This window comes from Pezoporus flaviventris, unplaced genomic scaffold (assembly GCF_033815535.1).
Source record: "Pezoporus flaviventris isolate CSIRO_AGI_PZ_B2104156 unplaced genomic scaffold, CSIRO_AGI_Pfla_v1 ptg000078l, whole genome shotgun sequence".
Lineage (NCBI taxonomy): Eukaryota > Metazoa > Chordata > Aves > Psittaciformes > Psittacidae > Pezoporus > Pezoporus flaviventris.
In genome coordinates, this window is record NW_026892626.1 from 19,571,560 (window position 1) to 19,594,589 (window position 23,030).

The following is a 23,030-nucleotide window of genomic DNA, read 5'->3' on the forward strand; positions in this document are numbered from 1 at the left end:
TCTCCTCTCGACAGATCTCTGTGCTGTAGATGTGTAGTTAGTGACTGGATGATGGATTTCACTTACGCTTGGTAGTCTGTAATAAAGGCATGTAGGGTCCTGGCGCGGCCTCGCCTCTTCCTTTCGCGGGCGGCTGGGGCGGGGAGGGAGGCCATACCTCCGGCCCAGTGGCGGCGTTCTCGTGTCGGGGCGTCTCGGGCGGCCCCGGCAGACGAGACCTCTGTGGCGCAGGCGCGGGCCGTGACGAGTTAAGGGGCGCTTCCGGGGGAGGTCCGCTCGGGGACCTGCGGTTGGGGCGGGCCCTTCCGGCGGCGGCGAGGATGGCGGCGGAGAACCACTGCGATTTCCCGGTTCCTGCCGTCGGCGGCCTCGGGCTGGGAGGCCCGGGCGGGCCCTGCCGCCGGTGCAGCTCAGCGCCGCCGCCCGGCGCGGTGCCGGGCAAGTGGGTGCGGCTGAACGTGGGGGGCACCTGCTTCCTGACCACTCGGCAGACGCTCTGCAGGGACCCCAAGTCCTTCCTCTTCCGCCTTTGCCAGGCCGACCCCGACCTGGACTCGGATAAGGTGAGCGCCTGGGAGCCGGGACCGCGTTCTCGCGGGCGCTGAGGCGGAGCGGCGGCAGCGCGGGCTCGGCAGCGGCGGGCTCCCTGGCCGGGGGCAGTTTGTGCAGGGCCGCGCTGCTGAACGAGCCCCTGCACTCGACGGGAGCTCAGCTCTGGGGGTGAGGGCGGGCGGATTCCCTGCAAAGCGGTGGGCTTCATGGGTGACAACTGCTTATAAATACAACAGAGGCAGCGCAGGATCGCTCGTGTTTAAGTTTTCATGTTGTCTGGTAGGGTTTAGCTTTAGCGTTTAAATGGAGTCTGCCTGCACCGGTGTTATTTCTGCACTGTCATCACTCCTCCTGTTCAGTTTCAAGAAACAGATCAAAGTACTTTTGATAATAACCTCTCTCACTTATCCATCGCATTCTGTGCGTAGCAGTTCTTAGCGAGGAATGTTACTTATTCTGCACGGACTGCAGTGGTGGGTGATACGGAATCCGCGTATCCGTTCTGACTCATTTTTTAGTAGGGGAAGACAAGTTCCTGATTAAGATTTTATTTATGGAGTGGCATGTAATAGCGGCTATAACATAATCATATATAATGCTGGCTCTGAAAGAGGTTTTGGAGAATAATGGGCAAAAATGGACTTCCAGTATGGAAAAGAAGGGAACAGTGTATAATATGTAACCAGCAGTTTAAAAATAAGGAGTTGATTTTTACATATCAGTTTGGTTTATTTTTTTTTATTTCCCAGTGAGACTCCTGCATAACTTCCAGAAAGGAGGTTTAAATGCTGAGGAAGATAGGGAACAGAACGTGAACAGTGTTCCAGAGTTAGAGAAAAATACGCCTCAAAGTGTGTTGGTGTGGGGATTGGGTTTTGTTGTCTTTGGTTTGGGTTGGGGCTGGTTTTGGAGAGGATTAGCTTCAACTGGCCTGTAAGAATGATATTTAAAATGCAGGTGGCTTGCTGATAGATCAGAAATGGTCTTTACTTGGGACAGAGTAAGAAAGTTTTCTTCTAATGTTTCATAAATAAAAGATAAGGCACACTTAATTATTAAGGCACTTGTTTCAGGTGTTCCGCTGCAAAAGGTGCTTATTTGGTCAGAGAGAAGGTGTATTTTTAGACTTTAGTTCTAATTAAAGCATTTGGCTTTTTCTTTTTTTTTTTTTTTTTCTTTTTTTTCACCATTTGTTTTCACTGGTTGAAGAAATCAGCCATCCTCGCAAGCACCATCAGGGAGGTGTTGTATCTTGCAAAAATTCCCTGAGGCTACTAATCTAAATGTTTTTACTGTGCTTACATGTGGGGTTCTAGCAGCAAATCACAAGTTTATGCTAAGGTTATTTAGCTATTTGGTAGGATGCAGAGAGACCTGATGATTTTTTTTCATGTTTCTAGACTTAGGTAGTTACAGGTGTCATAGCATACATGGCGATAACACTATAGCTGCAGTCACAGCTATAGAAAGATAACCTTTGCTTACTAGGAACATGCTCATACATTACTTGAGCTGCCTAGGTATTACAAAGCATCATCCTTTATTGCTAGTAGAGAGGGCTAATGGAAACTACTTTAGCAAGATGCCAACAAATTGCATTGTCCCATCATTGTCAGTAGCCTGTCTTGCAAAATTGTAGGTGGTGTCGTTACCTTGAATGGATTATTGTGCAAGTCAGTAACGTGAGGCAAGCAGCACAGAGAGAGAGAACTACAAATTGTTGTAGGAAAATGGATTTAGATAAAATCCTGTTATTCAGAGATGCATTCTCTAGGCTTATGAAACTGGATATCTTCAATTTGACGTACAAAAAGCCAAGCCTTTCCTTGTTAAATATGCACTAAGGTAATCTTCAGTACAGCATTTGTCAGTTTTATGTCTTCTTGTTCTTGACCATCTGTAGTCATTGATTTTGACTTTAAGCATTTGGAGCCTGGGTTCTGCAGTCACCTGTTATCTTGGATTTTGCAGAAGTGGCATGCCTCTTAGATTACCCGTTGCAGTGTATCAGTTACAGTAGCTAAGGTAACCTAACCACAGACAGCCTTTCTTCCAAGGATCTGATTCAGAATCTTTAGATTCATCATCCGTAAACAGCAAAACATAATCCAGTCAGTTCCTTTTTTTGTCATCTGAGTGGTAACAGATATCATAGGTGACCTTTCCAAGAGAAAAAAAACCTTTCCCTGACATCTCACCAGCTTGTGAACATATCATCTGATGCAGAAGCACATCAACAGATTGTCTGTATGCTTTAATTTTGAAATATCAGATGCCTTGAACTGATGAGCACAGAAATTTCAAGGGAATAATTGGTGATATTGGTGTTATCATCCTGGACTCCTTTGCCACATACATGTAAATCAAAATGTGATAGTAATAATTTTTTTCCCCATGTGGTTTACTTTTTGGAGCCCCATTTTGAACTGTAACCTGATACTAAGTTGACATATTAATCATGAGGTAAAGATTATATACAATGACTGCTATGCAGCATAATTCTGTGCTCAGAAAACAGTTCTTATACAAGGTGCAGCTAATAGATACTGGCCTCATAAAGCTTGGGGCATTAGAGCTGGTCTTTGACCTATAATTTCCTGGGTTTGATTCCATTGTGTTTTCTTCCTAAAAATCACATGGGTTTTAAACACCTCGTAATTTTAAACTTTAAAGTGAGAGAGAATGCATATTGGAACTCATATGTAGGCGATGCTTGTTACATCCATCCCAGACATACTTGTCCCTACTTCCTAGAGGAGGATGTGAGGGAGGTGAGGTGGGGAAAATTCTGAGGGATGAGCCAGCAGAGGAGATTGTGAAAACTGATAGCCACTGCCCCCTGTTTGTAAGAGCTGTGAAAAATCTGGCCTCAACAAGGTATATTGTGTTTCCTGAATGGGGAATTTGTCAGGGGTGCTCTCCAGTAACTCATTTTGGGAAGTTTTAGATGTATTTTCAACGCATTAATACTGAATTGTGCTCATAGTACAAAACATGCTTTCTAGTTGACAGACACATTTCATAGTCTCTGATCGTGCTCCATTTGATGAGTGTGTAACTCAGCAAAAATGAAGGAGAGGTTTATTTTTTTAGAAACTTCAGTGAGTTAAAGCAGCATTGTCCCCACTGACAAAAGGGAGGGAGGCAGATGGCACATCTAGATGCGAGACCAAGGAGAAGAGCCAATAATGAAGTTGGCTTGAACACCAGTAAATATATGCCTTTGAAGAAAGAGCCTTAGTTCCCATTCTTTCTTGCTTTGCCTTATTGCCAAACCAGAATCTTTGGAAATTGAAGCCATAAGAAAATCACTTGTCAGGTGAGAACAGACCCATAAGCAAACCCAAAACCTAATAATAGAGCTGTTTCTGCCTGAACTTGACAAGTGAGGCATATCATAGTTGTCCGCATTGATACATTAGGAAGTTCTGCAAGAAATTAACTGGATGAGTTTATTAGAAATGAGAATAGGAAAATGAAATAGTTTCTAGGTTGTACTTTACAAATATCAGTTGCATATATAGCTGTCTCCCTCTTCTGTAATTTCCACACAAACATGTTCCTTACTTAACTATATAAATAATAAGATTTCCTTAATACTTGTTATTAAAAAGAATTTGAAGGCTTCAGGAATAGTAGCATGTTCAACTTCAAATTATCTTCAGGTGCTAATGTTGAACAAGTTCATGCAGCCTATTTCTTGGTATCAGATATGTTTCCAGTTGCGACAGAAAAAAGATTAACCTTAGCACACCCCCAGAAAACTAGTGTTGAATTGAATGAGCTAGTGAGGTTTATTCTCTGAATCTAGTATGTTTCACAATGTCGCATGCATCTTTGTATTTAAGACTATTTGAAAATCATTTCAGCGAATGAGTGGTAGTGGTCATATCTACTGGTCACAATAGAATTTGTTTTAGGGAGTATTTAAATCTTTCTTTAGAGGTGAATACATGAAAATTAGTTGTGCTCAGTTTTTCATCCTTGTTTAACTTATTTAATGCTTGTACTGTAAGTTTCACTTTTAAGTTACTTCCTGATTTTAGCACCTTCCCATTTTATCTGTATACCAGCTCTTCTTTAAACTTTCCCTTAAGCGAGAAGATTGTCAGCCTTTTCTAATGAGGTTTTTGGCAACAGTATTTATGCTTGATTTTTAATGCCTTTCAAAAGTTAAGCGTACTTGTGTTGAGGTAGAATCTGTTAGGCAAAGAAGGAAGCAAGCACTGAATATTTTAGAAAATTAAATTCTTCCTAGCAGCACCTTCTTAACTGTCAGCATTAAGAAGTATCTTAATTGTAGTTATTATTCTAAGATATAACTGAGAGAAACTTCATGTGTCCATGAGATTTCTGACTAGTTAAGTGGGTTGTGTTATTAATGTAGTTTTGATTAGCACTGGCAGGCTGCTGATGCTCAAGAGTTTTTAGGTCACATAGTTCGAGAAAAAGGTATTCTCGTCATTTAGTTCAAGATTTAAAAAGCATAGGGGGTAGGAGAGATAATTATTTGTAAACTCAGATTCAGTGCCAAATATTACTGTATTTCTGTGCATATTGCTGCCTCTAGCAGAAGTGCTTGCTCACTATACGTAAATGATGTCGGTTTTATTAGATACCCATGTTGGAGCACACAGCTTTGAGCCAGGAGCTTGGTGGGGTGGATTCCAGTTGTGTCCATTCTGGAAAGTATTTGAGGAAAAGTCTTCCGACTTCAGTTTTTACCTCAGTGTAAGACAAGTACCTGCAAATAAATTCCTGAAGTTTCAACTCATCTTATAATGCAATTCTTGGGGTGAATGTTAAGTGGGATTAGGGAGGTGGGTGTATTTGGTCCTCCTTTTAAGTCCCACTGGAGTCCTGTAACTGATGCCGGTATCTACAGTTCAAGGTCACTGCAAAAATTTTAGAGCTTGGTTAAGGTGAATTACGATTTGGCAGAAGGTTATAAAGAGGAAAACCAAGGAGGTTTTGGTAAGGAGTTTAAGGAGTGACTTCTCATTCCAAAAGTATGTATCGCGAGACTAGAAATCTTAATAGTGAAGCCCGTTCAGTCTAGCAAATGTATTGTGAATGCAGCTAGTGAAGTGTGAAACTAGAAAGTGTCTATTTTCATATAAGGATATATAATTTTAGCAGCAACAGTAATTAGTTATTTGAATGGCATGCACAAAATGGGTAGGTTTCACAGCTGCTTTCTAAAGGTTGAGTTGTATGTATGTTTTAAATGAACATCAGGTTAAGTATTCCATTATGATTCCTTTAAGCCTCAGTCTCTACAAAATTGCAGACGGAATGTTTGAGGCTGGAATATGTGATCATTTAAATGCTTTGGGCAGTATTTTTCCATTTACAATATTAATTATACATGAGAATATGAGGTATTGTCGTGCATGTGTGGATGAAGCCAATTCTGACAATTTTTGAAGGTGTGGAAAGACTTCGGACCCATATTTTGAGAGTGGTACGTGTCGCAAATGACTGCATTACTGTGTCAGCTTTTATTGGATTTATGTTTACATAAATATCTTTGAAGATCTAGTGTAATCAGCTTTTCTTAGTGATTTCAAATAAATGCTTAGTGTACATTGAAAAATAATCGGGCAGCTCACTCTAGGGGAGAAGAGAGAAGGCATTTTTTGTAGGACGATGCCTAGGAAATTGATTTTGTGCCTCATTTCCCTGTGCATTCTTTGCATATTGCTACAATATTCAGTACTGAGTAGTTTACATTTTGGGTTGTGACTCCGTGGCACTAGTTTGCAGTATACCTGAGTTGTAACGTCAAAGACCAAGACATGCGTCTTGTCTTTGTAAGGATGTTAATTAATGCATATTTTTCATATCTGTCAAGTGGCCAGTTACTCTGAGTTGGTCAGTAAATTCATAATTTTCCATGGAATTTACACACTAAAGTGAATCGTATTGACAGAATTTAGATTGCTCACTGTAAGAATTTAGCCTGAGTTCTTAAACTTTAGCTATCAGTATTTACTAATGCAAAAAAGAAAAGAGGTTACTATTACCCCATAAATTATAAGACTTTTGAGTTCCTTTTTTTTCCTTTTTATGATTTTTTTTGAAGACATGTTGTTGCCTGAAAGGGTTCAGAGTAAACTATGACACTAGTTCAGTGGAACTTTATTTGTATGCGGTACATTATATATATATATTAAGTATGATACTTGTATTCATGAGTATGAAGATTAAGCATTTTTATAGATTGTAGATGGTCATTTGGTGAGGAAGAAAACTTAGTAGTGAAAGGAATAAGTGTAATGAAAAAAATGGAGATGAGGAATGGTAGAGTAGAAAAAAGTTTGGGGGTGATGAGGAAGATGGTTAAAAATAGGTAGAAGACAAAAGCAATTCTATCTTATGTCTCACAGACTGGATGCTCTATGTGTAAACCACGTTTGGTACAAGTGCTAATGATGAGCTCTGATGTGCATGGTAGGCTAATGAGTTCAGGTAATGCAAGCTGCTGGGACCTCTCATTAGGTGGACTTTGAAAGAGAAAGCTTGACATAGCTTGTTCCCTGTTTGGTTTTGCTGGAAGCTTGTTTTCTAGTATATAGAAATCTACTCAGGGAAGAGTAATTTCAGATACCATAGTCCTTTAATAAATAAATAAATTGATGCCTTTTGTATAAGGAGTAAAGTAACCATTGTTACTTGAGATTTTGTACAATCATAGAACCAACCAGGTTGGGCAAGACCTCCAAGATCATCAAGTCCAGCCATTCCCCAGCACTGCCAAGGCCACCACTAACCCGTGTCACTGAGGGCTTTGTCTGCACAATGTGTGAAGACTTCCAGGGACGATGACTGCAGCCCTGCCCTGGGCAGACTGTTCCAATGCCTGAGCACCCTCTGGGGAAGGAATTGTTCCTCAGCTCCATCTAAACCTGCCCTGGTGCAGCTTGAGGCCGTTTCCTCTTGTCCCATCCCTTGTTCCTTGGGAGCAGAGCCCAGCCCCTCCTGGCTCCATCCTCCTGTCAGGCACTTGTAGGGAGCAATCAGGTCCCCCCTGAGCCTTCTCTTCTCCAGACTGAACCCCCCAGGTCTCTCAGCCGTTCCCCATCACACTTGTGCTCCAGGCCCTGCACCAGCTCCATTGCCCTTCTCTGGCCTTGCTCCAGCACCTCAAGGTCTCTCTTGTAGTGAGGGGCTCAGAACTGAACACAGGATTCAAGGTGTGACTGCACCAGTGCCCAGTATGGGAGAACATTCACTGCCCTGGCCCTGCTGCCACAGTGGTGCTGATACCGACCAGGATGCTGGTGGCTTCTTGGCTGCCTGAGCACAAGCTGCTCACGTTCAGCTCCATCAGTCAGCATCCCCAGCTCCTTTCCCATGAGCAATTTCCAGCCGCTCTTCCCCAAGCCTGAAGCGTTGCAGGGGGTTGTTGTGGTGCAAGTGCAGGACCCGTCACTTTGCCTTCTGGAACCTCATCCCATTGGCCACAGCCCATGGATCCAGCCTGTCCAGATCCCACTGCAGAGCTTCCTATCCTCCAGCAGTTCAACACTCCCCCCCAACTTGGTGTCATCCACAAATTCACTGAGGGTGCACTTAATCCGCTCATCTAGATCATTAATGAAAATATGAAACAGCACTGGCCCTAACACGGGGCCCTGGGGGACACAACTAGTGACTGGTTGCCAACTAGATGTGACACCACGCTTTGGACCCTGCCATCCAGCCAGTTTTTAACCCAGCAAAGAGTCCACCCATCCAGGCCATGAGCAGCTAATTCATTTAGAGCTTTCAGTTAATTTGCTTCTGTGACTCACCTATGTCTGTAATGGTATAGAGCTGGTGGTTGGTGTTGCTTCAGAGGGTCATGTGAGAAAACACTGTAGTGCAAAAGATTACAATAATTTTACTGAAGCTTGCTTCTAACTTACTTCTCTTAGCTGAAAGGATTTCCAGTTTTGAAAGCCTATATATTTCTTAATTCAGTTCAACTGATGACCCAAGACTCTGCTTTTTTCTTTAAAACAGTGGGGTTTTTTAATCAGTTTTAGATCTTCCTTTCCAACTTCACTGGTTTCTATTCCTGTATTAAATAATACTTTTCATCTTATGATCCATGCAGTTGTTAGGTAATTTCTTTGGGTTATATCTGTATGCACATAGAACCCTTGGTATGCAGCTGTTCTCAGTGTCCTGTGAGTGTTTGTACGTCTGAGCTAAGACAAAACCACATGTTTTTAAAACAAAGTGTTGAGGTTTAAAAGAAAGTGTTGAGGTTAAACTGAAGGTAGGTTTGTTTGCCTGTAATTTCAGAAACAACAAACAAACAAAAGTTGGTATCCAAATTTTGCTGTAATGCAGCCTTTGTTCTGAGCCTTCAGGTTTCCGGCTAAAAAAGATAGTTTCCTGGTTTAAACTGTTGTTTTTAAACTTAATTTTTAGTATTCTCACCACTTAAACGTTTCATGCTAACAGTGTTGATAATCTTTTTATAAGGGTATAGGTAATAGATACAGGAGTAGATCAGGTAAGAGAAGTTGTATAGTACATTATTGAGTTGCGTGGTCAGTCTGATACAATTACAACATTGTAGAATTCCTTTTAATGTCTTTAATAAAGTTGGCTTTAAGGGATGTGGCTGTGAATATCTGCTTGCTATTCAGATGCCAAGCTGAATATTAGCTTCAGTTCCTGCTTGGTTGTTCAAGTCATTCTGGTTTTTTTTGGCTTTTGTGTTTGTTTGTTTGTTGGGAGGTTGTGTGTGGGTTTGGGTTCTTTTGTTTCTTTGGTTGGTTTGTTTGTTTTGTTTTGTTTTTCTACTATAGGATGAAACAGGTGCCTATTTAATAGACAGAGACCCAACCTACTTTGGGCCAGTGCTGAACTATCTCAGACATGGGAAACTGGTTATTAACAAGGACCTAGCTGAGGAAGGTAAGATGTTGCTAAATCTCTTGCTTATTATTTTCACCATTTCTGAGTCACCAAAAGTAATTTACAGGTGCATCTTAATCAGTGTAGCATTTCAGTCTGTTGCAAGCAAAGCTGATGGGTATTGTGCAGTTACAGTATATGGTAGTGTTTGGGTAGTTTGAGTATGTTTCCTGATTTCACAACCCCCATCGGCAGTTAGAACATAAATACACGAACATGAGGGCAGATGCCTTTTAATCTATAATCTTGTCTCTTTTCTGTATGACTGTGTGAAATATTTGGGTTTAGTCCTCTTCAAGCACTAGAATACTGGCTGCAAAACAAGTTTTAGAAGATGTAAAGAGAGGTAATAGCGAAATTCTGGGATGTTCAGATGTGTGGAATAAGCTCTTGAGGAGTAAAATCTGCCACCAGATTCTCTCTCCCTGACCCAAATTCATGCCAGTTTTGCCCTGATGGAGGATGACTTTTTTAGACCATAGTACTAAAACTGTATTGATAAGGTGTTGAAGAAATTGGTCAAAAAGAAATACAATCTAACAACAGTAGCGGGAAATAATGTGAAATGTAGTTTCCGAGTGCACTGTTAAACACATAGTATGTGCAGAGAACAAGTGAGGCTTGAACATGTGAGTGGGAGCTGTCTTTAGTACGTACATTTAAGCTTTTGTTTCAGGGACAGAAAGAAATTTTTTCTGCAAACTGCAGAGCTTTCCAGTGGGACAAATTGAATTTCTCTTTCATATTCCGGCCTGAGGCAGGGCCTGAGCTGTGGTGGGCCATCAGTCTACTCCCTATGGCATTTGTGCGCCTTTTTTCTTGTTTGTTTCCTGCTTCTCATTCTGTATGTGGAATGGCCTTTTTTCTCTGGAGTTTTTCTCAGGGCACTTTTTTGGAATGAGCTCAGTGTTGAACTACATGTACCTGAAGGCACCCGGAATTGTTACACTAGTAAATGAACTTTTCATAGGGCAAAACAAATCACTTCTATAGCTGTAGAGAATATAATCTTAGGAACTGATCGATGGTTTTGGCCTGGGATCTTTGGTTACACTCTTTTCCAAAAACTGTTCTCATCCTAGGTGTACTGGAAGAGGCTGAATTCTACAATATCACATCACTAATAAAACTGGTAAAAGACAAAATAAGAGAAAGAGACAGCAAAATCTCACAGGTGAGGCTGTTTTCTGGGGTGGTTTTGATTCTTTGTTCTGTGGCAAATAGTGGGTGTGTTCCATTTTTATTTTTTCCCTTAACTGCTCATTTCAAGATACTAAGTGGCTGCCTCTGGCACTGGCTGAGCTGGAGCCAGTGCTACAGGAAGGTTAATATTCTTAATTGCCAATCTCTCCCATTCTGCTTACACAGAGCACAGCGTATGGTTCCAGTTCTTGTTTAAAACATGAAAACATTTTAAAGAATTGTTCAGAATATTTTCTAAAGGGTTTCAGCTGAAGTGGCCCCATTGCTCTGAATGGGAAACTTTCCCATTGCTCTGAATGGGAAACTTTCACAGGGAAATAATGACATTTTTAATATGATCAGACATTCCTTAAACTTAGGTAGGCTTCTCCAGAACCTCAGCCTTCTTTTTGAATGATGAGGTTCGCTACTACATGGAACGACACGTAAGTCTTAAGATTATTTTGTTCTAACTGTTAAGTGGCACTTTTAGTCTCTGAAACACTCATGAAGCATTGAGTCTTCTGGAAAGTGATTCTGAACAGATGAGATTTCTTAAACAAAACACAACAACAACAACAAAATCCCCAAACCCCAAAAGGACAAGGTGTTCAAGATGGTGTTTTTTACTTACCATTTCTAGAGGGTAAGGGCAACTTTAGACAAGTCACAAGCATAGTGAATTCCATGCTGTACTGAGCATCTTGTTTCTTCTTGAAGGTGCCAGTCAAACATGTGTACAGGGTGCTGCAGTGCCAGGAAGAGGAACTCACTCAAATGGTTTCCACAATGTCTGATGGCTGGAAATTTGAACAGGTAAAAAACCTATATGGGATATAATTACAAAGCCTTCTGAAAATGCAGAGAGAGGAGTGTAAAGTCAAATCTATGCATCTTTCTAAGTTCAGTCATTTTCAGAAATTGGATAAATATACACAGTTAAATTAAAATTTGATATTTGTATTCTTATTTGTCAGAGGAAAAAAAAAAAACCAAACCAACTAAACTAGCTTTCCAGGAGGTAAATTGTGCTGACTTTCTACAAAAACATCTACATCATGTTTGAAATGTTATTCTTCAGTGTCTACACACGAGCATTTGAAGGGTGAATAACCAAAATGAACTAATACAAGTTTATATGAATCAGATATGAGGAGCTCTGGGTAAAAGAGACAAGTTCGGGAGGTAAATGCTTGTCAGGCCTGAGCAATGGTTCTTCAGGTAAAGTACTGATACACATAAGAGGGTGAATTTAACCAGCATGGATGTGAAGCTGGATAGGTATGAACTACGTGAATGTTTTCATTTTTTGCACTGCATAAAAGTAGCTTTGTGTGTACATTCAAGAATACGTTGTATAATTGCAAGGAGATCTTTCTGTTATCTTTGCTAATTTTTGTAATTAAGAAACTATGTGGCATCTTCATCCTTCACATTCCTAACCTATGAGACTATTTAAACCTTGTTGGAGCAATGAAGCTGTTAACTCTGGAGTGAGACAGAAGTGCTCAGCCACCAGCATCTTTTTCAGTGTCTGATGCCAGCCTTTGGAGAGATTGGAATAAGCACAAGCCTTTTACCCTGTGCAGTCTCACTGTAACAGTGCAACAAAGCAACGTTTTTTAAAAGTATGGCACACAAAGGTGAAAGAGAATATTTTGCTCATATTTGTTGAAATGTGCAAGGTGCTGGTGTCGTGGTGCACAGCCATGATACATAATCTAAACCAGCAGTGAGAATGTTTCTTATGCTTCAGTTCTCTGGCTCAAGTATTACCAGGTCTGTTTGGTTTGCCAGGAGCCAGAAGCTGGTTTAAGTCCCTGAAAAAAGCTCTCACTTAATGCACATGATTTTTTTTTTTATTTTTTTTCCCCCTCCAGTGCATTTACAATGTTTTTTGTTTTTTTCTTTTTTTTTTTAATATATATTCTTTGGCATGAGAAACCAGATTTCTTTATAGCAGAGATCCTTTACTTTTTAACAGTTTAAATGATACTATGGCTTTTACCTGTCCTAAAGCCTTGTATTCTTTGGGGATATTGTATCTGGGGATAATCCTGCTCTGACAGTGCAACTGCTAAAAGGACTATGATAATCTCTTCTGGATTTTAGAAGCTCTTTTAAAACTGGAAACTTCCAGTGGTTTTCTTGAACATTATGTCCTTGTTTCATCCAGCTTTCTCCCTACTTCCTCTCTTCTCCCCCATGTTGCACTCTCTTGAGCACATAGGTTGAAGTAGATAAACATAACAACCATATAGTCTCATAATGCTCAGCTTCTTGTTACCTCAGATTAGGCCATTCTCTCCTTTGGTTGTATTGCAGACCTGCTTTTAGCAGACTTCATTCCCTTGAAACATGATCAGAATATTCTGTATAATCTAAACAGTTTTATTATTAAGATTTCAGAACCTTTTAGCATTTCTGCAGTTTTTTACCTTTTCTAAACCTGTGTTGCTCAGCAGCATGCTTCCTTCAGAAGCAGTCTTTGGGGTGGCACCTACTGTGCTTTTTACATATTCTTGGTGGGAGAGAAATCAGCAGCTTTTTCAGAGGAGTAATATTCCTACGGGTTGAGAGTCCTTGTGCTCTGTCCCCTGTATAACATGTTTAAGTGGTTGCTTTTGACCAAAAATATTTCATTCCCCTTGACATTTCAAAGTTTTCTTGTAAAATACGATTGTATGTGATGATTAAATAGGAGTGGAAGGTGTTAAACTTCTGGCAGATGCAGATGTATTGGTGCACTTTTTCAAAGAGTACCAATGAAAGTGCTGCCAGAATGCTGCAATTATGTAGCAGTCCCAGCCCCAAAACTACTGCCGGTAGTTGTGCTGCCCCACTTTGTGATACCAGTGGGTTATTTGTAGATGGTTTTTAGTTTCAGTTGTTACTTCTTCAAGCAATCAGAAAAAAACCAATGTTTAGGCAATACTGCATAATGAGAAACTTTGGGCTGTACTAAATTGCTACACACAAAGGCTTCAGACAGCACTGGTGTGTCAGTCATGTAAAATTTAATGATTAATGTAACCTGAGTCTGTCACCATAATGCTGTCTTAAGTATGTTCACTGCGTAAGGAGGACAGTATTTAGCTGCTGCCTTCAAAATTATTCACATAACAATAGCAGGATAAAAAAATAAATTTACTGTCCATGAGCCTTCTTATCAGTAGTAATCCCTACTCAGAATAGGCAGTTGTCTAGTTCTTCACACTTAATTTAAAACGCTAATCTTTCTCAAGTGCACTGGCAGGCTGTGCTTGAATTCAAATGGGCTATGAATTGCTGTGTATTATTAAGATAAAACATTTTTTTGTGATAACAAGTTGAGAAATTCAGCTGATGTTTTGAACTTCTGAATTCTTAGATGTTTGGCAAGTGTCAACAGTTTTTGGTACTGATATTTATGGGAACAAGACAGACAATCTTTTTTTTACTCCAATTATTTTCTTGGATCTTCTGTGAATTACCCCTTCTTTTTTTTTTTTTTTTCCTCTAGTTGACTTAATATGTTTCCCTAGCTGTATTTTGTTTGTCAATGTCTGGAACACAGTTAAGTTCTTCGATACCCAGGCTTGTTATATTGCTTTACATGACACCGTCCAGTCTTATATCCACAATACCTTCTGCACTTGGAAAGTATGACAGGAAAATAATGCTCACTTTCACAATGCACCAAACTTTATGGTTTTCAGAGTAGCTGGCTATACCACAGTGAGTTTTCTGCTTTACTCTCAGTAACTCTTAACTTCCCTTGAAATTACAAAGGGCTTTGCAGCTGCCTTCGTAAATTTTAAGTATGTTTAAATGAAAGTTGTAGCTTGATAGCAACGTGTTCTAGTGGCAAGTTAATGTTACCTGAACGTTTGAGCTCATCTATTATTTGTACAATTTGGATAACAGTATATGCTTCAGCTTTACAAAGGTTTCTTTTTGTGTTTTGCTTTGATTGGTTATTTCAGCTTGTCAGTATAGGTTCCCAGTACAGCTGTGGCCGGGCCCAGCAGTCAGAGTATCTGCTGATAGTGTCACGGGAAGTGAAAGGGGAAGAGAGATGCTTCCAGAAATGCTGCAGTGAGGTGTGTCACACCATTCTTTTTGCCCTCACACTGATATGCTTGGCCTCCTTGCGTTTCTGCTGCTTTCAAATCATTCCACTTTATTCCTGGATGTACAGCACATAGTAATTTGTGTGTATTTGTGACTGGCTTTTATTTATATTCACAGTATTTCATGATACATTATGAATGTTCATATTGTAAAAATAATAAAAATATAACCAACCAACCCCCCCCCCCAGTTATTTAGGTAAAAGTTTTCTTAAGAAGAGTTCTTACCTTCTCAGTAGGTACCTTCTTTTCCTTAAATCTTCCTCCAAAGTTAACAGCCTTTGATTCATAGTTGTTAAGTAAAAGTAGTACAGTTTAAACATTAGAAGCCCTGTAAATAAAGCTTTGAGTTCACTGGGTTCAGAAAAGGACGTTTCTGTGTTAATCATTGTTCCAGTTTGGGTGTATTTCATCTACTGAATAGCCAGTTAAGTTCTGAGTTGGAACCCTGTATTTCTGGTAAGTCAAATCTTAATTGCTTTCTTTAGCTGAGTGAAATATGTTAAAGCTGGGACAACGAGTAACAGATTTTTTCAGAAATAAAATAAGGAGCGAGAGAACAAAATCAGCAGGTTGAAGTCATGTCTCAAATGGAAAGAACATCCCAGGTTTTGGGGGTTTGGTTTTCTGGGGTTGGTTGGTTTGTTTGTTGTTGGGTTTTGGTTTGTTTTGGGGGGGGGGGGGGGGGGGAGGGGCTGTTTGGTTTGTGTCTTTTTTGTAGTTTGATTTTTTTTTTTTTTTTTGGTTGGTTGATTGCTTTGTTGTTGGTTTGGTTTGGTTATATTTGTTGGGGAATTTTTCAGGGAAAATTTTATTGCTACCCAAATGAATCGTAGCTTCAATCATTGGCTTTTTAGGGTGTCTTGTCCTTCCTGCTCCTCTCGACCTCAGATCACTGCTTTTAAATTGCTGTGTTACTTCCCAGCATTCAGGAGTTTGGGGAGGGTTTTTTTGCTAACCAGTTACACTGGAGGCAGTTTCCAGTTCTGTCCATAGCTGTGCTCCATTCTGAAGTGTCTTTTGTGAATTGATTTGGGAACCTGGTGTTCTCTAGTATTTTCCATCAGTAAAATACTCAGTGTGCTTCTTTCCCTTGCTGTATATATGGTTATTCAGTCTGAAAGGTCAGTATAACATCATGAAAATAACATGACAGTAAACTGACTTTACATGAGCAGAACTTTATTTAAGAGTTTACATGGGCACTTAACCATGCAATTGCAAATTTTAAACCTGGGCTGTTGCCCAGCTGTATTCCAGAGTCTAATTTCAAGTATCAAGCACTGTTTCTTGCTGTTGTATAAGTAACATTTGGAATGCAGAATTACTGCATGGGTTTGTAGACTTTCTGGAACTGACTAGGAAACGTGACCCATTGTTAAGGATACCTGAGGTACAGGCAGCATGATGTGATTTCCTGTGTTCATGTCCTAGATAGGTCCAAGTAAATCCCAACATAATAAAATGGGAGATTTTAAACACAAACAACAAACAACAAAAATCAACAAAAAAGGATTAATTTTCCTTCCTTCTAGATGTGAAGTCTGACAATTGCATTAAAGGACCTGAAATAAATATGTTTGCAGTCCTGGTCTCAGTCATCAGTGCTGAGTTTACCGCCTGATGTGTATGTATCTTTACAGCCCTTTGCAAATCCTTTGAGAAGGCAGTAGAACAAACACATTATAACTCTAAAAGGTTTAGAGGCCATTCTTACATTCATGCAACTTGATTTTGTAACAAAAAATTGAGGGGAGGACTTTCATTCTATCAGCTGTTACTATAACTAAAAAAAAAAAACAGGAAGACAAGCTTTCCAAGACTTTCCAGGCTTTCTGGTGTGGCAGGAGTTTATCATAGCTGACACAGAAGCAGTAATATTCAACGTACAAGAATATTTAAAATATAATTTGAGAATAATTGTTATGAAATTTACTCAGTTTTGAAAATCAGACCATCACAGAAAGAGAAGGAAATTGGTAGTCATGAAGTAGAAGAGTTAGTTAATATGGGTAACTCCAGTGCAAAACAAAGGAAGACAAGAGACGCTGTTTGTGCAAGTTGGAGTGATTGTCTGTGATAGTAGGTAATACTATTGCTAATTTGTCCTCTGAATGCACTGTACAGATTCTGAATCAGTACTGTTAAATCAGTATAGCAAATCTGTAGAGGCAAGTTATTGAAATGTGTCTGGTTTTGAGAGCTGCCTCAATTCAGTTAGGCAAGAGAACTGTTCACTTCAAAAGTAAGGTTCCTAAAACTGACCCAACTATTTTGCCCATTCATGGGGATGTTTTTAGCTGTACAGTCATTATTTTAAGATGGGAAGAGGTTCATGTTTTGCTGCTCTTGAGTGACTTAATTTGACCTATTCTCTCAGCTATAACACTTCTGTCATCTGTTTTTCTTAAGTAGACTTTTTTGAAAGGTGGTTATCCTCTCACAGAGCTGCGGACTTATGAAAAAACTGTCTGAAGAACTTTTCCTTCTTGTCCCTGAAATCATCCTTAAACCTTTCCTCCTTAAAAACAAGCCTGACCCTAGCAAGGCACCAGGTAGTCTCTGTCCGCCTTTCTTAGGCCGAACTATTAGTTGCTTTTATTTTTCACTTTACCTCTCTGATGGTCATCTCTTATTTTACTTAGAAGTTCAGACTTTATGAGACAGGAGCTTCCCTGTTGTTATTTCTTCATCTTTTCAGGAAAATCCTGACCTGTACTGGCATATCAAGCAATAGAATACAAATAACTATAATAATAGTAATATTAATAATTACAAGAATAATATAATAAACAACAACAGCAACAACAACAAAAAAGCTTTCCTTACCTGCCTTTTGGTAGTTACATCCGGCAGTCTCTACTAGTGTCAGCACCCTTATTCTATGCAAACAGTGAATGGACCATGATCTACTGAATTTAGGTGATAAGTGACATTGGCATTTTCCTCTGCTTGCTATGACACTGAGGCTCACAGAGGTGCTCAAGTGGGATCATACTGCTTTAGTACGGAGTGTAATGAAACAAGTCATGGAATGAATAAAGCAAGGAGGAAAAATCTGTACATGCATGTATACATGTGTCTATATAGTTATACAAATGATATATGCGTCTATGTATATAGTTATATAAATGATACATATTTATAGTTATACAAATGACAAAATTCACAGTTTCAACTTTTTTTTTTCTTCCCCTTAAGTTCTTGGTCATTAAACCTCTCTTTAAGTCATTGGTCATTAAACCTCTTGTTTAAGTCCCATGAGCCAGAAAGAGTTTGTCTTTTTAGGAAGTCTGAGAAAGAGTAGTCTGAAATCCTTTTGCTATGCATTGTAATGCATGTTTTGCTGGCCTCAGATTACTCTGTTTTATTGTGGGTTTTGGTTTTTTTTGGTGGAATGGGTAGTGCAGGGTTGGACAGATGCAGGTTGGGGGAGTTTAAGAGTTGCTTCCACTTTCTCAGCACCCTTCTTAAAGTATTGCCACCAACACTGGGAACAAGGGGGAGATTTTTGGAATACAAGTGCTAAAATACTGCCTTATTTCTGGTCATACTTTCTAACAAAACAGTTCAGTTCTAATCTGCAATCATTTTCCATTGTTTCTTTTTCTGCCATCACCCATATTGTTGCTGATGCTTCTCAAAAACCTACGATGAAGTTTCTGACATGCTACTGATAAAATAATGCAAATAATAAATGCAGACAATAAATTTTTAGTTGCACACATATGGAGCTGCTTACAAGAGTATTCTGTTGGGAGTCTTGAAGAACTTATTTTTAATGTTGCAAAAGTAACTTCATCTTGAAGGGCACCGACTGATCAGTAATGGCAAAAAGTCATCCAGATGTTTTGTAGTTGGCTAAATCAATAATCCCGTCCAATACCTAGTAATTAGTCAGTCTGCCACGTCTCCTGAACAGACTTACATGCAAACAATCAACTTATTTGGATTATGAAGCATTAGCGTGGGATATTAGTATCTACCTTGTTGAATGTGTTGATGATTTGGCTGCTGTTTGGCTCTTGTATCATATCTGCTTTCAGAGAGGTCATTTATTTTGTTTCAAGTGTCAATGAGTAAAGAAGTATTTTTCCTACTGGTAGCTTTCATAGTTACCTGATACCAAGTCCTTGCCATTTTGCAAGAAGAAAACTTGACTGTGTACTAAATCAAATCATCTGCTTGAATTTTATTCTTCAAATCTTTCTTCAGAGAAGCTGTGGCTTCATTTAAATGTGTATCCAACTTTTTTAGTGTTTCCTAGCCTTTAAATGAGTTTAAATTGCTGTTTAAGATAGTTCTACGTATTACCTCAATAATTGAAGCAGTTACTGTGTTAGTATTTTTTGTAATTGCTATATAATATATAGGATAAATTTTATACACTTCAACAGGCTTGGAGCCAATGTATTTTAACTGACTTTTTTTTTCCCCTGAAAACTTATGCATGGTATTTTTTGCTGTTAGGGAAGAGAAGCAACAAATCATCTCTATGTATGAAGTACATCTGGGTTCATTTTCCATCTTTTCAGTGGACTTTCTTAGGCCAGCTAATCAACTAGTTACCTTATAGGTTTTGTGATTCTGTATTACGGTGCGGACTGCAGAGTGGAAGATTAGCTGACTTAGTGTCTCAAGATAAATGGTGCCTTTGTATTCCAATGAGGATGTATTGGTGCTTCTGAAGGAAAAATGGAGTTTTGTAACTTCATTACCTGTTTTTTTCTGGAAAAAATTCTCTTTAGCACATTTATTTTTGATCATCCTGTATTCATTATCGAGTATGTATGTATTTTGCAGACCCAGAGTGATGTTAGGAGTGGAGAAGGGAGGGAAAGGTTTCTGGTGATCACACCCAGACAGTGTAGTTAAAGTAGTTAGTTTGAGAATGCTGAATCTTGATTGTCAGGACTGTTCATTGAAGGCTGAGCCTTGTATGCTACTGTCAGGGTCCAAAAAATTTGACATCACCTAGGCCTGGCATTGAGTTGGTTCACTGTACAGGCATACTGCCTGCTGCTCTTTGTAGACGTTGGCTCTGTCTGTGGAGGTGCTTGCTTAGCTGTCTTACCAAGTGCAGGCACATCTGAACATCTCTCTCCTCTCTCCTTAAAAATACAGTGAGGCTTTATTTTCTCCTGGCAGTGCTATATGGAAGCTGGTTTTAACCTAGGTCTATCTTCCACTTTTGTTGGAGGAATAATCTTATCCCTCAGGTACAGATTCTGGACCAAGATTTCGTCTATGCTGCATCTTCCCTCCTTTAACAAGGCTTTTACTCTCCTTGGTACTCTGCTAGACTACTAATGGAAGTACACAGTCTGTTCTTAGACAGATAATGACAGTGTTTCAAGTGCTGTTGCCCTAAAAAACAAGTCAAGCATTTTCTATGGGGCCATTAGCAGGGCACTTTAATGATATAATGGATACTGGGGAGTAGGACACTCTTATCACATGAATATGGTGATTTGGTAGGTTAGATTTAATACAGTTTTGGTAATGACATTTAGATACAGTGTATCTGTGCAACAGGTTGATTTTTAGGCCTTTGATCTGTGTCAGCAGTAATAGCATCATACATTCTTTCGTCATGCTTTTGAAATCTTTAAAGAAATGAACCAGCTATATCTGACTCTATTCTGGCTTGGAAAAGAGGCAAGCTAAGCAAAGGCACTGAGGTGAGACTGACCAGCTTGTAGTTCCGTGTGTCTTCCTTTTTTCCCTTTTTAAAAATGGGGCTTATATTTCCCCGTTTCCAGTCAGCAGGAACTTGATGGAACTGCCGCGACTGCTCAGATATGATGGATAATGGCTTGGCAACTTCATCCACCAAGCCACACACATTTTTGGTATGAATTCTCTCACTTTACAGCGCTGTTTTGGCAGCTGCTGTGCAGTTTATCAGTACATGGTGTCATCACGTTCCCACACCTGTAGGGAGGAAAACAGAGCCTGGCCGCAGGGCCTTCGCTCCATTCCACTCCCCTTCAGTTTCTCTCAGCATATGCTGAGGTCACAGGGTTGCCTGGGGAACTGTCATAAGGTAGATCCTGTGCATGTCAACCATATTCTATCCCAGAAGTAGCAGCTGCATTTTACCCTAAAATTTCTTTAATACTGTCACATAACTTTGAGGATCGGGGGAATGGGAAGGGTGTCTCTAATTCCTCCATTACTCCACAACTCTGTGTGAGGTAAGACAAGTTACATGAAATTTCTGCCGTTTGATAAACACACTGCATACACGGTAGCACTGGTGCTGAGTATATCCTTTGTGCTCAGTAAATTGTCATTTATCATTCAGTTGAGACTTGTAGAAGCTTGTAAACAGGTCACATTACATTACACATGGCTTCTGCTTGTAGTGCTTCTGTAATTAGCTTCCTTGTAGCAGCACATATGAGTTTCGGATGTTATTCTTGGTGTCCCACCATGCTGTGTCTTGCTGTTTTCTGATCAAATGCAAATTTTGTCTTTGTACCCTCAAAATATGTTTTAATAGAAGTACTGTTATCTGTAAGTAAAGTCGTGGGTATCCCTTCAGGTTAAAGTGCTTCCTGCATGCAACCATTTACATGTTAAATCCCACCACATCAAGGTACAACGTACAGACTTCTTAAAAATTGACTTTGGAGGGTGGGAAGGTTTCCAGTAAATAACAGAAACAGGAAGAGGCTACTTCTCCGCTGGCCTGCCTCTGTAGCCTTTTCTGTCACAGAATGATCATAACCATTCAATCATTAGTTCTGTAAAAGGTTTAAAAAGAAAAACTATGTTTATCTTCTCATCCGAGTGTCAGTGTATTTGTCAGCATCCAAATGTATTTGCATTGAAGTGGAGAATCATGCTTCAGGCGCAGCCAACAGTCTGAACAGTGAGGAGTGTTTGTATTAATGATGAGAATTTACAGTTTGTTTTATGTGGAAATGCAGTTGACTTTTTTTTCCCCTCCCCCCCAATCTTTCAGCTGGTCAGTATTGGTTCTTCCTATAACTATGGCAATGAAGATCAGGCAGAATTTCTGTGTGTGGTCTCAAAGGAATTGCATAACACTCCCTATGGCACAACCAGTGAACCAAGTGAAAAAGCAAAGGTAAGTTATGAGACATTGGACTAAATAAATGGTGTCGAATTAGTTGGGCTTCACTAAGTCCTGCTAGGCCTATCTCTGTTCTGGACCATTGTTTAATTGCTTTTTTTCCCCTCACTCATGACTAATAATGTTTCCCTGTCCATTGCATGACTGTAAATGGTACAGTCAGCATGCATTTGTTATACCAAATGGGTTCTTTAAATCCAATAGTCTGCGATATTCCTGATAACCTGTCTTGGTTTTTTTCAAGTATTGGCAGATAATTTGCTGTTTACAGTTGAGAATCTAGGGTTTGTTTCTGAAAAAATTGAATGCTTCCTTATTCTGCCACTGGTTCAGTTGAAAACTATTTTTCTTGCTACACTTCAACAGAAGAAATCTTACTGTCAAGACTGGAGATTGTAATATGCTGTCTCTGAAAAGCATAGTCCTGTGCAATATGTTACAAAATGAAGGTATTTGTTAGCTTAGGGTTTTCAGGTGTCTACCCAGTTCTCTTTACTTTCTGTAGCTAGCTTTCCAAAAAGATTGTAACAGGCACAGTATCTTAGCATTTTGCTCAGTTGTCTTTCAGAGTTTGTACAAGGGAAAATGTAAAAACACAACAGAATAGTAGTAAGGCAGACCAGTTATATATGTAAGTATATGCTTCTCTTCCATGCATATTGAACAGTTTTTCTCACTGTATTGTTGCTTTGTATGAGATGACTACAAACCGGATACTTCTGTAGCTTACTTAAAAGCTTTTAATTTAGCATATGTAGATAGGAAACAACTGGTAAAACATCAAAGCTTGCTTTTTCAAGAATAACTTTCAAAGAGAGGAATTTTGAAATAATGTTTAAGAATTGACCTGGGTCTTGGCACTGAGGCCTCAAACAGATAAAGCTTCACTACTTTCTATGCCTTGCGACTTGGTTACATGGCTACATATGTGGGGACATTTTTGTAAATTGCACTGCAAAAACACTGCAAGCTTTATGTTGGATTCTTAGTGAAATGATTAATTTATGCTCTTTTGTCACTGTAGAGATAAAACTTCCAAGGAGTTGTAAGGGATTAATGTAGTCAAGGTAAACACTGAACCTAGCTAAGCCACGGCTTACTGTTTCCAATACCCCAGGTCAGGGTCTGCTTTTGCCAAGATGCAAAGTTGACAGGTTAGAGATGCGTGG

General features: G+C 39.6%; 1 protein-coding gene across 2 annotated transcripts in view; it reads left to right on the plus strand.

The window, feature by feature from the left end:
- The first annotated feature begins 258 nt into the window (after nt 1-258).
- KCTD5 (potassium channel tetramerization domain containing 5) overlaps nt 259-23,030 on the plus strand; it is a 35,830-nt gene continuing 13,058 nt past the window's right edge. The window contains exons 1-6 of one of the 2 annotated variants that reach the window (XM_061474267.1): nt 259-563; nt 9,357-9,465; nt 10,548-10,639; nt 11,368-11,463; nt 14,613-14,729; nt 21,730-21,855. In XM_061474267.1, the coding sequence (XP_061330251.1) occupies nt 321-563; nt 9,357-9,465; nt 10,548-10,639; nt 11,368-11,463; nt 14,613-14,729; nt 21,730-21,855 (783 nt within the window). In that variant the 5' untranslated portion in view covers nt 259-320. The remainder of the gene's footprint in view (nt 564-9,356; nt 9,466-10,547; nt 10,640-11,367; nt 11,464-14,612; nt 14,730-21,729; nt 21,856-23,030) is intronic. The other variant, XM_061474268.1, reaches the window with a different exon arrangement.